Consider the following 15418-nt stretch of genomic DNA (forward strand, 5'->3'; position numbering starts at 1 on the left):
AGTGAAACTTCATGTTTGACTTCATGTTGTGTTTGAGGTTGCTGTGGATTCCTACTACTTCTGTGGCACCTGCACAGAGCAACATTCTAGAACTACTCCTCTAGGAAGGAGGCGCTCTCCCATTGAGTTGTAGCTCAGAAGCAAATCTGTTAAGGAAGGTTTGTCATTCCCATATCTTGTGACACATAGTACCATTAAGACCTATTTCTGGGGTCCCATCCCCACCTCATTTCATTTATTGAATTTAGAGGTCAAACGTTATTCAAAAATTGTCAGTGGATTAAATTTTTATCTCAAACTCTTAAGTGATTGTAATTATGAATTACAGTGGTAGAACTCATAGTTTCCTCAAATATGAGACTAACAACATTAATGTATGTATCATCTGTTGACCTTGAAAGCATCTTCTGAGGGCCAAATTACACATTACATTAAAAACATGATTAGGTCTGGCATATGTATCTTTAAACCCTAGTAGCTGTTGTGGGAGGGTCCAAATCTGCATCAGAGAGACTCCTTTCCCTTTGTGCTGTGGTCCTGTCAGGAACTGACAAAGCTACTGTTAGTTCTAGGAGGAAATCTCCCATTGCTAGTGTGTGTGTCCCCCTGACAGTGGTTTTCTACCACAGGAAGTGGATCAACCAAATATGCACAGATTGACATTACAGCAACAGAGACAGCTCACAAAGTGGGAACGCAGCATGCACAGTTTAGAGAAGAACGCCTTCAAGAGCTTGAACAGAAGAAGAAAGGAGGCCAACAATGCTCTTCATAGAGCAAAACCCTAATATACAGTATTTGTAAATGTTTCTTGAACTCATTAATCCAACTAAATGCTGCCATTGTTTTCAGATTTATACCAGATTCATTCCAATCTATTAATTTCCAATTGGAAAACTGGTACCATGGGTGTGTGTGTGTCTAAAATATTGGTTGTAAACATGTCAAATAGATTACATTTGTTGTATTTTTTTAATGTGCTAAATATGACACCAAATATGAATAGTTTTCAAACTGAGGCATTTAATTTATATGTTATAAGGATGTAAATGTATCTAAGTATACATAAAATACTGGTCTATGCAGTGTGTATATTGACAAAATATTCTGTTTTGTTAGGAGTTAGCATATCACTTCATGTTGTTTTTCAAAGCTAGGGTGTATTTGCAAATTTTACGCAGTCATGAGGATGATAGTTTGACTGGTGCTGTTAAATAAAGAGTGAATGGCTCAACCATAACTGGATTGCCAGCCTGCATACTTGACAACTCTATTTTTAATAAGCAGCACAACAATTCATAGTGAAAACAAAACAGTAAGACATTACACAACTATTTCTGTAGTAAACCTATGTCTGGCAAATGAAGCAATTCTGTGACTGACTTGGCCCTGCTTCTAAGGAAAAAGCTGCCCCTCTGTTTCTAGCTTTAGGCAAGGACACCTACTGCCTTGAGCCTCTGTCTTAGTAGCAGTGGAAGAGACAACCACCTTCTGGCATTAGTGCCCTGACCTTTTTGCTGGTGCCTCAGACTTGTAGCTCTCCAGCTGAGGTTGTAAACAAAACCTTTATGTGGTAGAAGACCAAGAATGTGCAGGTTAGCAAAACAACCAAGTAAAGCTAAGGTTGTACTGCTAGATCAGCAACGAATATCATCATGCATAAACCTGGCTGAAGTCTGTACTTTACAGTGAAGATTGCACAAATTAGCCTAGTTATTGGTGGTGTTTGGGTTGGATTTTTTTTAAAAAAACATATGTGGCAACCTTATCTCTTGAGGGGAAAAATAGGTATATTGTCACATTAATTTTCTAGGTGTTTTTTCTTTTTCTTTTTAAACAAATAACTTTCTATTAAAGCAGCTTTCAGCAATATGATAGTGAATGAATGTTCATTCCATCTTCCCCTTTGTCCAACCTAGTCTACTCCTTTCTCTGCAGAAGCAGGTTAGTATATTTTTCCTACCCACATGTAATGACGGTGGTTGACATACTGTGGAATGGTATATCAGCCCAGTAATGTTGGATGCATGCATGCAGATTGCACAGTGGAAAAAATGGGCTTACTCTTTGTGTAACACAAGTTCTGCAATGTTAGTGTTTCCACAGCTTACATACACACACCATTACTAGGCTGATTTACTGTTGTGTAGTACTGTATGTCAGCCAGTGTCACTTTCTTCCTGTACCTCACCATTTATGTTGTGTGTTTTTATTTTAACTCAGCATCTTGAGAAATAGTCACATGGATGTACAGAATCCTTCAAAGTTTAAATGGCTCCTCTTGAAAATATGGACTTGAATGCTTGTTTCCAAGCTTTGCCTCATATATGTTGGCTTAAATAAAAATGTAAAATGTTGAGTGTCACTCATTCAGTGACATGCACACCACCTTATTAAAGTCACTACAATTTTATGGTTGCTGACATCCTGAACAATGCTTGAGAAATAAGCAGATTTGCCCTAGAAGCTTAGCTGTGCTTAAAATAACCGGGTTTGTGCAAGAGCGCCATTGCATACTTGTGCAAAAGTCCCCATGAAAACAAATTAGGTATGCCACAGTTGTACAACTACAAGCAGACAGTGCTAGTCTGGAGTAGGGGTGTGCATAAAACCGGCTGGCCTGATTCGGTTCAAGTCAAAACTGGACTAGCTCGTTTTTGCCCCCCTCGATCGTACTTATCCCTCTGGGGAGCTTTTCAGAGGCTGCGGGGTGTGTGCGTGTCTGCAGAGGTTCCCTCTCCATTGTCCATTTTGCCCAAAAGTGCCTGGTTCAGGTGGTCTTGGGTCCTTTCTAGGCCTTCCCCTGTCACGGTGGCCATTTTGGAGGTCGCTGTGCATGTGCAATGAGACCCTGCATGGCCTGGGTCATGGCCTGGCCATGGAGGGCCCATTGTGTATGTGTGGTGGCCTCCAAAATGGCCATCACGGTGGGAAAGGCCTGGAAAGGGCTGAAGACTGTCCAAACCGGGCACTTTTTGGCAAAATGGAGATGGGGGAGGGGGAACCTCCCCTGGAGGAAGTAAGCACAAAAATAATTTTTTAAAAAAAATTCACACACACACCCCGAAAGTCTGGGGGTGGGGTTTTGGTCTGATGTCGAGCCAAACTAGGGTGGGTGGGTTCAGCTCAATATCAAGCTGTTCAACCAAACCGGTTCAATTTCAAACTGGTTTGCACATCCCTAGTCTGAAGCACAAGCAACAGTTTTGTGCTAGCCCAGCATCCTCCTGCAAGTGCTCCATTGCTCTGGATGTCAGCCAGTATTTTAAAAATCACAACAGGTCAAGATATAACAAGGAATTAGCAACTTCCTTGTGCATTGGTGTCTGGTATCCTCTGCTACTCCAACATTGTTTTTGTTTTCAGCTTTTTCTAGAAGATGCCGATTCATTTCCAAAGCTTAATGTTAAGAAATGAATCAGCATCTTCTAGAAAAAGCAATATTTTAAGACATGCATGTTTCCTTCCCATCTAATGTCTGCCCATTTAATTGTGTTACTGGCAATATATTGTTTTTTAAGTTGAAAGATACTGGCAATCACTTAAGTGTTTGTTAAAGTTTTGCTAACTGTACTGAACAGATGGAAAAGCAATCACTCTGAAATGTCTTGTTTTAGTGTTAAATTGTCAGTACATTTCTTTACAAACTCTCACCTTTCTAATATTTTATTTGCAATTCTGTGTGGTGACTTTAATAGCAATGAAATGTTACTACTGTAACTAGCTTATGTACTGTGCAGACAGCCACACACCCAAGAGCAATGCTATCTGACTGAGAGCACAGAACTCACCAGCAGGTGAAAGTTCCTACCAATGGCAGTGGAAGGCACCATGCATTCTGAACATTGCCTCAGAACAAGTATGACAGAGTCCCAGCATCCAGTGGGAGTCAGTTGCAGCTGCTCTGATGCAGTACTTAGGATGCACAGAGTCTCCCTCGTCATAAACTGGCAAGTCCTGCACAAGCCAGCGAGATAGCATCCCTCTTGTGTGCATGGCTTCCCTCTTGTGTGCATGGCTTCCTGCATGGTATGTAGGCCATGGATCCTAAATGCATTATTTGAAAAAGCTGATGAAATTATTCATTGTCTTAGGTGGTACAATATTCTCACAATATACCATCTAAAGTGATACGATATTCTCTAAGGTGCCCTTTCGTTAAAGTGTAAATCGGGGGGGATGTAGTACAGGTAGTCCTCAACATAAGACACTGTGACTTAAGATAAACAGAACTTAAGGTTTGTAAATTGCCACCTTGTTCCTGCTTTGCAACTGTTTTGCTTTACAACCCTCACCGTGGAAGGGAAGGTGCTTCTAGAGGACAGCTGGTGTGTGGGCTAGAGGAGCAGTAGGTGACAATGGTAACTCAGGCACACCTTGTCATTGAGACTGTCAGTCTTGGTGGCGGCTGCTGCATTTGAGCCTATGGAGATATTGGCTGACAGCCATCCAAAATGCTCCTCTGCCTCCACTGCTGCTGCTTTGGCTTCTCCTACTTCTCCTTCAAGCTCAGCTGCTGTGCTATGATGGCAAGAAGCAAGCATCTGCCCCAGTCCACATGCTGCTACCTGGCCACCCTCATTCCCTGTCCAACTGCTGCCCAGTAGTACGGGTGTGTGAAACCATTTCCTGCAGTTTGGTTTGAATTGGAACGAAATTCAAACTGGGCCATGGATTCATGAACTGGTTTGGTTGAACACATGGGCTGGTTCTGTCCTTCAGACCAGCTCAAACTGGGTTTGGTTTGGTTTGGTTTGGTTTACCCATAGGGAATATTATTATAATGGGAGTACCCATTATTCCCCATAGGTAGCTCCAAGGGACACCAAAGCAAAATTTGGGTGGTCAGGCATGATGGGTGCTACCTACCACCCAACCCTCAAAACAATCGGATGATTTTTAATATATATTTTTTCTGGGTCAGTAGGTTAACCCTAACCCTACTAAGGTTAGGGCTAGCATTACCCATAAAGAATAATGGGGTCGTTCAAGTTCCCCGTTATTTCCTATGGACGGAACAGCTTAGTGCCACACAGGTACAAAAAGGGGATCATTTCAATCCATCCTTACTAACACAGAACACGCAGCACATTTCAAACACAGTCTGAAAAAGAATCACTGATCCAGATTCCACTGTCAGCCACAGTGCAAGGTGCCTGTGCTGCATCTTTGGCACAAGTTACTCTCTCTCACACTGACACACAATTATAACTCCATTGCAACAGTAGCACGCACCCTTAGCAAGCATACCCATAAGCTCGACTAGAACAATGTCCTCTTCAGCCACATTTTGACTGAATACATCTTGCAATGCAGACTGTAGAGCAGAGAGATGAGTGAAGCACAAGTTAGTCTCAAGGACAGACATAGAGCTCATCTCACAGCAATCACTAAGGAAGTATTACACCAAGTAGAGAGCTGATCTGGTCCACTTCTTGCCACACTACCATCTCACAAACAGACTGAATTACAACTCAAAGTGTGTGTAGTTCTGCCTCTGTCCATCTGAGATCTAGTAAGACCAGCAACAGCTAACAAGTATATCATAATCAATACTGAAAAGAGAAACAAAGCACCACAAGCTTCTTTGATAAAAACTCTTCTTTCTTTACATGTCTGAATAATAATCCACGGCCTCAGATTGGCTGGGCCCCAGCTGACAGCCGGCCTGACTGATAGTCCAGGGTGCCAGTCCATCACAGGCCATGGTTGGGGAGTGTGTGCATGTCTGTGCTGCTTGTGGGGGGGAGTTAGCAGTAACACACACAAACCATCTGCCTGCTCCACCACAGCCTCCAATTGGTACTGGGCCTCAAGGCACCACCACCATCATATCGGGCCATAGCGATGTAGGGCATGAGTGTCTTTGTGTGAGCAGCACTAACAGGCAGACTGTGACACATCTGATTTTAGGGTTCACCAGGATGGGGCGAGCTGGCAGTGGTGTTGCAGTGGGTGGGGGTGACCATGAGTCACTCAACCTCCATGGCCAGCTTGGGATAGCCCAGAAGGGGGAGGTTGGCCTTCAGGATGACCAACTGCTCCACCAAGCCAGCATCCAAGCGTGAACGATGGGGTGTCACTACATCTCCAGCCATGGAGAACACCCTCTCACTCTGGATGCTGGTTGGAGGGCATGAGAGGAGCCAGACTTGGTGATGCGTTGCCCAAAACTGAATTGGTTCCATCTCTTGAGTTTGCCACCGGCTTCTGCAAGTACTGCAGAACAGAGTGTTCTGCAATACCATAGGACTCAGTGGTCTTTTCCTGTACCCTTGACAAGATGCCAAGGCACCCCCATTTAAACCTGAAACACCTGAGCGGAACTCTTGGCTGTGTTGGCACTGCCATGGACACCATGTTGCTGCTGGCCTGGGAAGTGGTGGTGGTGCTGCTGCTGCTGGGGGTGGAATGTGCACTAAAAGTAGGTGCTCCATCATCATCCTGGTTCCGACCCAGTCTCCTCTCCTCTCCTCTCCTCATCCTGCCTAACTTTTTGAACCAGGATGTCCCTCCACCTGGGCAGCTCATCAGGGGTGACAGCATTGCCCTTCATCATTGGGTCACATAGGCAGGTCAAAACAAGTGCTGCCAAAGGACCAAGCTGTTGCTGAGCCACTCCATCCCTCAGCTGACCTGCAAGGGTGTGTGCTTCGCCAGTGGTCAGTGAGATCTGTAGGTAAAACTTCATCTTCTCCAGGAGAAGAGTGGCGGGCAAAGCCTGGCTCAATGTTGCTGTCTCAGCACAGAAGCTGTTCATGGCTACAAAGAATGGTTGAGTGTCAAGACACTCGGAAATGAGCTTCTCGTCCATGTTGGACAGGTTGCACACTCTTGCCACTTCTCCTTGCCAGAGTGTGGATGGTTGGCTCTTGCTCCTGCAGGTGCTGGAGCAAGAGAAAGGTGGAGTTCCACCGGGTCAAAACATCCTGAGGGATCAGGTGTTCCTGCAGGAACCTGCAGTGAAGATTTGGCTACCTGGACAGCCAATCTGCCACCTAGCGTTTCATGACCACTGATAGCTCATCTACCATGTGGCCAGTGTCCATCAGCTCCACATGCTCCACCTTGGCTTGGCTGCATGGGAGGGGCTGGCCATGCTACCCCCAGCAGATGTCCCCTCGCTCTCCTGCCTGCACCAGTGTGCCATGAGGGACAGGAAAGCAGCATGCACCCCACTGCAACTGGTCCACAAATCCATCGTGAAGTGCATGCTGGTCCACATGACATCCCTGCACACCTTGTAAGGAGGGCACCACCTGCCTGCTGAAGGTTCTGCATGAGGGGATGTTGTAGTCAAGGAAAACAGCCAGAGCAGCCAGCAGAAGCTGGCATTCTCCATCACCTAGAATGTCTGGTCATCCAGAGCCACCATCTCTTCAATAGGTGATGAAATGAGACTGGCTGACCAGACCGCTTGTCCACTAATTGCACCCACTGTGAAACTGGCAACATCTCCTGATTGGGAGCAGAAGCACGTGACTTGCTGCTGTTAGTCAAGAGCACACCAGGTGGCTTAGCACTGCCAGCAGGAGCCATGACCCCCAGAGGATACTGTTTCAGGTGCCTCAACATTGCCAAAGTTCCAAGATGCTCCTAGCTTTGCCCTGCACCATCCAGGAGGACATATTTTTAATGGGGTTTTTAAATTAAAGTGGGTTTTAAATTAGAGCTCTAGCTGTGCTGGGGGTGGGGGTGGGAGAAAAAGCACCTTTAGGGAGTGTAGTGATGGAGGTGGTGGTCTATTTATTATGTTGTGTGTGCCACACATGGTGCTATCTATAGTGCATAGGAACATAGGAAACTGCCATATACTGAGTCAGACCATTGGTCTATCTAGCTCAGTATTGTCTTCACAGACTGGCAGCGGCTTCTCCAAGGTTGCAGGCAGGAATCTCTCTCAGCCCTATCTTGGAGAAGCCAGGGAGGGAACTTGAAACCTTCTGCCGAATAAAACAGGGTAATACCAGGTGATCTCATAAGCCTACTGGAAAGTAGGCTAAAAATGAGAGAGGGGGGTGGTGGCGGCAGGCTTCTCTCCCCTTCCTCCCCACCAGAAGACCCAGAAGAACAGTGATTGCTGCAGTGCAGAGTGATTCAGCTCAGTGATTCAGCAGCAGGGCAGCAAGTCCAGCAGGGTGGGAGGCACAGCAAATTGAAAGCAGAAGGTGAAGCAAGGCAGCATCAGCTCTCTTCCTCCAGATCTAGTGGCACAGTGAAGCTAGGCACTGAATGTCTAGGCTTTAAATACACTTTGAAACTCCCTCCTTTTTGCTCCCTCCTCCCTCGTCCCTCCCCCCATCTAGCCTCTGGGGGCAGAGTTATTATTATTATTTTATTATTAATTCAATTTCTGTACCGCCCTTCCAAAAATGGCTCAGGGCGGTTTACACAGAGAAATAACAAACAAATAAATAAGATGGCTCCCTGTCCCCAAAGGGCTCACATTCTAAAAAGAAACAGAAGACACACACCAGCAACAGTCACTGGAAGTACTGTGCTGGGGGTGGATAGGGCCAGTTACTCTCCCTCTGCTAAATAAAGAGAATCACCACATTAAAAGGTGCCTCTTTGCCCAGTTAGCAGAGTTGCCCTGACAACACTTGATTTGGAATGATAACAAGCCAACCATAGGAAAGGAGATCGCAAACCAATCAGATGGCAGTGGCAGAAAACCAATCAGCAAGAGAAAAACAAGTAAACAAGCAGACAATATGGTGGTTGCCATAGCTGTTCAAATCTTCAAATCGGTTCTCATCGACCTGGGTTTGATTCAGTTCAATCACGGACTGGCTGCCTTTCCTGAGGGCCAGTCTGGTTCACAGTTGAGCTGGACAAACTAATCCAGTTTGTGGTGAACTAGTTTGTTTACACAGACCCCTACCCAGGAAAAGGAAGAGATGGAGGCAGGCTACCCAGTGGCCTACCTTCCTTCTGCAGAAAAGTGAGGAAGCACCAGCAAGGGCCTGGGAAGAGTGAGGGTGGTAGAGATGAGCAACTTCCAATTTTGCACTAGCAACTTCATTGCTGGATGGATACATGGGGGCTTAACTATAATAGGGCAAGGGAGACAGTTGTCTTGGGGCCCACTGCCTTGTGGGGGGGGCAGAAGCAAGTCACATGACTGACTCCCCCAGCTGCGCACCTGCCTGGGCTTCCTTCAGTTGTATTCATCCTCCAAAACTGATGTGAGTGTGAAGACCTGGAGCTACCAGAACAGCATGTCTTTCTCTAGTACCATTAAATGACTTGCATCATCCACAATTTACAAAACCTTTTAAAAAACAGTTTAGGATGATGTTTGTGCCTGACACACCACCAGCTCTGACAGCAGCAGAAAAAAATTGTGTGTACAGTCTTGGCTCAGAAACCAAATCAAACCCCCATTTATAACTTTGTTTCCTATGTAAAAATGGGTTCCACATTAAGTCAAAATGTCTTATGACACAGTTTTCAGGAATGAATTGTGTTGTAAATCTGAGAATTTTCTGTATGCCCATTTGAGCTGTTGCCTTCAGAAGCTTCCTGTGTTGTTTTTTGTGTTGTTTAAAAAAATGCAGTAATGACTTTTAAAATCTACTTTTAGTCACTTTGCCTTATAGACCCAGTGAAGTAAATATGTCCTTCTATTTTTAATATTTTAGAGTTTGTTCACATTACTATTTTAATATTGTTGTACTTTTCCATGTAATTAAACAGAAATCACTAAAAAGAAAAGCACTCTTGTGCAAACAACTTGCCATTGTATTCAGAAAAGTGACAGTATCACTGCCATCACCATTCACATAGTTGTTATATTGCACCATCAACTAACAACTAGGGATGTGCTTGAAATGCGCATGTGCAGATGCCATGTGTGTGCTAGCACTGCGCAGGGGCAGTTGGGAGATGCCCTGCTGGCATGCAATCATAGTTGGGGTGAACACTGCGATTACTGAAGTGGTGGCAAGCAGAGGAGGAACAGGTATGGACAGGAGGAACAGGTATCTTCTCCATGTTAAAGGGGCTGTGTAAGCCCTCTGTTTTAAAAGGATTGTGCTGCAATTTGGATGCCACATCATGTTTCTAGCACATCGCTACTAACAACATATAAATATCTATTTATTCAACTTAAAATGCTAATAAAGAACCAAATTAATGAGAGGTCTCTCGTACACATGTAGTCAAATGAATTTCTTACAATTCATAACATTGCTTGCAATTATGACTATAAAGAAAACTAAAGGTTACTTTAATGCTAGAGCCCATGAACTGAAAAAGCTGAGAAACAGCTACTAGTTAGCACCCTCTGTCAACATCTAACCCCATCCCTGACAAAAGGGCAAAGAGGCACCTTTTAGAGGGGTGACTCTCATGTTTAGCAGCAGGATAACCATTTCCTTTTCAGCCCCAGTACAGAATCCCTTTCAGTGACTGTTGCTGATGTCTACCTTAATTTCTTTTCAGATTGCAAGCCCTTTAGGGACAGGAAATGATTCTCTTTTCCCCTGTAAAACTCTTTGAAAACTTTGTTGTTCTTGTTGTTGTTGTTTGTTGTTGAAAAGCAGTATATGAATACTTTTAATAATAAAAAATGTTCTGAGCATCTTGGAGGAAGGATAAGATAAAAATGTAATAAATGAATGGAAAAAACTTGGAAATAAACTTATGTTTATCAGTCTGTCACAGAGACACTGTTCTGTTATTAAGTCCCTTTTGATCAACAGTCCCAATTGAGGGTGTAAGTGGGAATTGTTTCCTTGCGTTTGCAGACCATTCCTATGAGATGGAGCATTGTGTTTGGAGGTCAGCAGCCCTGCAATTGAAACTTGTAAAAGGTTGAAATCCTGCTTAAACTGTAGCAAAATGCCCTCGTCATAGATGTGGGTGAATCTGGGGCTGTCATTCTGCAGTTTTTAAACTGCTGCTCTGAAAGATCAGATTAGGGTGGATTTCCTATTGAAACGAAGGGAAGCTGGAGTGGTGTTTGTTTTTTCGCCCTGAAGGCCCTTAAATCAAGAAGCTTCTATTCTGGTACATTCTAAGGCTGGGGTAGGCAACCTTGGTTCTCCTGCTATTGCTGAACTACAACTCCCATTACCCCCAGCCACAAATTATTGTGGCTGGGGATGATGGGAGTTGTAGTGCAACAAAGGCTGGAGAGCCAAGATTGCCTATCCCTGCTCTAAGGATTAGGGGCTTATTACTCACTAATAATCTCCCAACTGGGAGCAACAGGCAGCAAACAAGCAGGCAGAAGCTGTGAATAGCATGGTTGACATACTGCACAGCATTTCATGTGCATCAAAACACAACGTGCAGACAGTTGTGTGTGTGCTCTTGGGCAAATGAAAAATTGTGCAACAGTTGCATGGTAGTATGGCCATTATTCCCAATGGCTGTATTATTGCACAACTCCATTTGCATCATTTTTGCATTTGTGCAAGAATGAAGTTGCACAATTGTGTACATGTTACCGTGCATGGAGTATTGTGCAGTATGTCAGCCAATGTGTTTTATTTAAAGGTACAGGAACCATGAAAACCTTAGTAGTACTTTAGCTGTCCGCACTGGACAAGTTGCTGCTGCAACTGTGCTTTATTAAGTTACCATAAATCAAGTCTGAAAAACCACAGGAGAACAACACAGAAAACTGGACTGAAATGATCTGACAGTGACATAATCTGGATGTATGAAAAATGCATGAAAAAAGTATGGCAATTCCAGAGGGAAAAAAGTAGTTCACCTAGTGAAGTGCCAGTAGAACTATTTCATGATTGACTACTAATTCTGAGCTATTAATTTTATAGATGTTTTATGTTAAACTGTAATCTAATACACTTTAATATTTGTATTAAAAATTAATACAAATATGCCATTTGGGATCATATTCTGGCCAGCATATTCCTTTAAAGGCAGGGAGAGCAGTTCCCAGCCACACTGTGAATGCAGTGCTGGCTGGTATTTGCTCTCAAATGGGGCCACATGGCCCCATTTGGGAGCAAAGCCACGCCGCCTGCATCTGACGTCAGATGCAGGGATGTGGTTGGGGCACTGGGCATGGCCCCTGATTAGCGGCGGCCTGGGTTCTTTGAACCCATCCGCTCAATTGTGGCTCCGCCCCTGGGCTAACTTGTGAACCATCTAACTGATTTGAACCAAATTTGCTACAGCTGTAGAGACACATAGGGACTCCTAAATGGCATAGTTTGTAATGGTGTTACCCACCCCAGTGTGGTGGTTGTGTGAATGTTTGAGGAGCAAGTGGGCTGTCTAACCAGGTTTGATACATTTGTAGTGAGTGACATATAGGGATACCTCAACAGGATAGTTTGTGAGGATGTCATCCACCCCAATTCAAGATGGTGGACGTGTGAAGATGGCTAATTTGTGAATATGGTAATTATCAATTAAGATTATAGTGAAAGGAAAGTAGGCAGATTAGTTCTTACCAGAACAACTTGTTCTTTTAATTATCAAACTCCCCATTTTTAAAAATAAGGCCCCTAAAATTTGTGTATGTAATTACACACAATTTAAAATTGGGTTTAGCGAGCTCATAATCTTGAAATAATTTCCCTGTTTTGGGTACATGCATTTTCCATTTGCTGTTTATTGAACAGGGTGGCTGTTTAACAAATCATCAGCAGTGTTTCAGCTCCAATCATCCCTGTATGCAAGGACACACATGCCTATGACTAAGCAGAATGAGTGGGGCTTTCTCTCACACATTGCAATGTTATGCAAGAAGAGTGGACTGTCATCATTGTACTAAAGCATCAGTTGAAAGCCCTTGTCTGCTTGAGTCACCTTCTCTTCTGACCAGCATTTGCCTTCCAAACTATTGTACAGAAAAATCAAACTCAGCCAAATTGCTTTCACGATGACCCTGGTGACTGCCATTTTTGTTTAAACTCAGAAGTCCCTTTAGAACAGCGGTACATAACAGTGTAGCCATGGAGAGGAGACTTCTGAGTTAGTTTCTTAAGTGGCTGGCTTTCTGGTTTTGCCCACCATGTCACAAAAATCACCCCTGAAATTTGTTGCCTGTGCATGGGGCAGTGAAACTGAGATGGTGGATTTCAGATCAGGCTTCGTTAAAATCAATGGTACTTAATTTAGTTTTGGCTAACTTGGGATATCTCACTGGGACATAAACACAACTATTTTTCTTTGGATTGGAGTAGGCAGCTATAAGAATTAAACCTAAAAGGGTGGATCTTACTAAAGGTGATTGTACTTAAGCTCCACTGAAATCTTTAGCACAAAGTTGCATGTACCTTAAACTCCATTGATTTCAATGGGACTAGCATAAGTAGCCTTAGCTGCATCGGGGCTTAGTTCAGCAGTTGTAATGAGCAATATTTGTGTTCTTGCACACAATTTAAACAAACCCCATTTTGCAAAACTAGATTATGAAATATAAATTTGTGCTGCGAAGTGCTCCCTACTGCCAAAATATGTCATTGACTCAGGTTTAGATTTGAAATCCCAGAGAGAATACAGCAACAGAACAACAGAGCAACACTGCTGAAATTATTTTTAGTCCAGACAAAGAGAAGGTATATTTCACCCCTTTTTAATTTCTTGAAAGAGATGGAGACAGAATGATCGGCATTCAGTGTAAAGTTCATTGTCAGGAGTTCAGAGCTCCTGACAAAAAGGAACATCTTTTATAGTGCATGTTCTCTTTCCTTTTGCAGTACAATCAGAAATAAGATCTTGAGGCATAGATTGAACTTCATTGATACTCATAGCAGGGGAGATAGAGTGGGGAAGAGACAAGGAACAAAGTACTACTTGCAGTGGGCCCACTGTAGTAACTTACTTGATTGCAAGAAACACTGCTAGACTTGGCAAAGAAGTGTTTCACTGAACAGCTAATCTGCCCGGTAATCTTTGTGTCTTCTGTGAAAAAGGTATTATTAGATATGGACTTACATACCATGCAGTGCACTGATGGTGGAGTGGGGCACACATGCTGACTCCATGAGATTCCAAACCTCATCCTTGTTGCTACTGAACTCCCAAAGTCTCCATGGCTCCTAAGAATTGTATCACCACTGCAACAATGCTGCACCCATTCCGACTAATTGTAGTGTACCTACAGTGGTGACACAACTCTTAGGAGCTGCGGAGACTTTGAAAGACCAAGAGCAGTGAGGACACTGTTTGGAATCACATGGAGCCAGCACACACACACACACTGATTTTCCATTGAAATGGGGTGCTGCATTGTATGTATGCTAGGGAAGTTATTTGTACAATTTTAGTACAGGAGAACCTCAGTATTCGCATAGGGTTCTGTTTTCTGCTACTACTGTGGATTTGAAAACCACTAATATGGAGTCATTGGGGCTATGGAAATCTGGGGGTTAGGTTCCTAGAGGGTGTAAAAATGTCCAAAAAATGGGGTAGAAGGCCCTAAAAATGAGGGAAGTGGCCTACCATGCTTCATGGGTCCCCAGCAGTCTAGCAATGCCCCCCAAGAGTAAAATATTAGCCAAAAATCACATTTCCTCCCCCCACTTTTTTTTTTTGTTGCAAAATGTGCCATAAAAACTCCCAGTCTCAAAATGGCCCTGACCCATGTTTACATGGAATTAACCCTTTAAAGACCTTTTTTTCATGCACACTGAGGTTGGGTGTCTATTACCTGACTGCAGATACATGAAACTGCAGATAGTGAGTTTGCAATAAATGGGGCTCCCCTGTATATTCTAGTAGCATCTTGAATTTAGTCTCCATATTTTAGCCTCTTCAACTTGAATTGAAAGAGTGAAATTCTGGATTAAGCCAGTCTTGATGTATAGTGAAATGCCTTAATGTCCATTGTGAAATAGTTTTCTTGAAAACCCAAGATTTGCTTTCCTGCTTGGCAATATCACCTGACCAGAAGTGCATCAGGTCAGACCATACTGATATTACTCCTTTTTTATCTGATATAATTTGCCCATTGGATAGAAAAGTGCCAGAAAGAATACTCAGAACACCAACCGAGTTATTATTAATCATGAAAAGAGTAGCATCTCTTTCCCCTCTTATTTTTTCATTTAACACATATCATAGTAGAACACAGAATAAAGTGGTAAATACAAATTACCTAAGTAATCTTTTATACCATCACACCTTCCTTAAGCCATTTAACATGCTTCCATGAATACACACACATCCTGTGGCTCCTCTTTCTCTTGAAGGGTCTAAATTCCTGCATGGTAAAGGACAAAAGAAGGCTGAACTTCACTTTTTGTGCTGCTTTTGTTTTGTTCTTTAAACTGGAATTCACTAGGTACAGCCTTGTATTAAAGTGGAAAGCAAAAATCAATAATCAGGATCTATTAACAATTAATCTGTGTTAGCGGATACTGAAGGTGCATTTTTGCCTAAGGCCATAAAAAGTGCCTTGCTGAATCAAATCAAGGTCTACTATCCACCTTGT

General features: G+C 43.3%; 1 protein-coding gene across 16 annotated transcripts in view; it reads left to right on the plus strand.

Moving 5' to 3' along the window:
- Positions 1 to 10662, plus strand: part of DOK7 (docking protein 7) — a 73019-nt gene extending 62357 nt beyond the window's left edge. For all 16 annotated transcript variants that reach the window (XM_053256896.1, XM_053256903.1, XM_053256906.1 and 13 more), the window contains one exon: positions 630 to 10662. In XM_053256896.1, coding sequence (XP_053112871.1) covers positions 630 to 775 — 146 coding nt within the window. In that variant the 3' untranslated portion in view covers positions 776 to 10662. The remainder of the gene's footprint in view (positions 1 to 629) is intronic.
- The last annotated feature ends 4756 nt before the right edge of the window (positions 10663 to 15418 follow it).

This window comes from Hemicordylus capensis, chromosome 5 (genome assembly GCF_027244095.1).
Source record: "Hemicordylus capensis ecotype Gifberg chromosome 5, rHemCap1.1.pri, whole genome shotgun sequence".
Lineage (NCBI taxonomy): Eukaryota > Metazoa > Chordata > Lepidosauria > Squamata > Cordylidae > Hemicordylus > Hemicordylus capensis.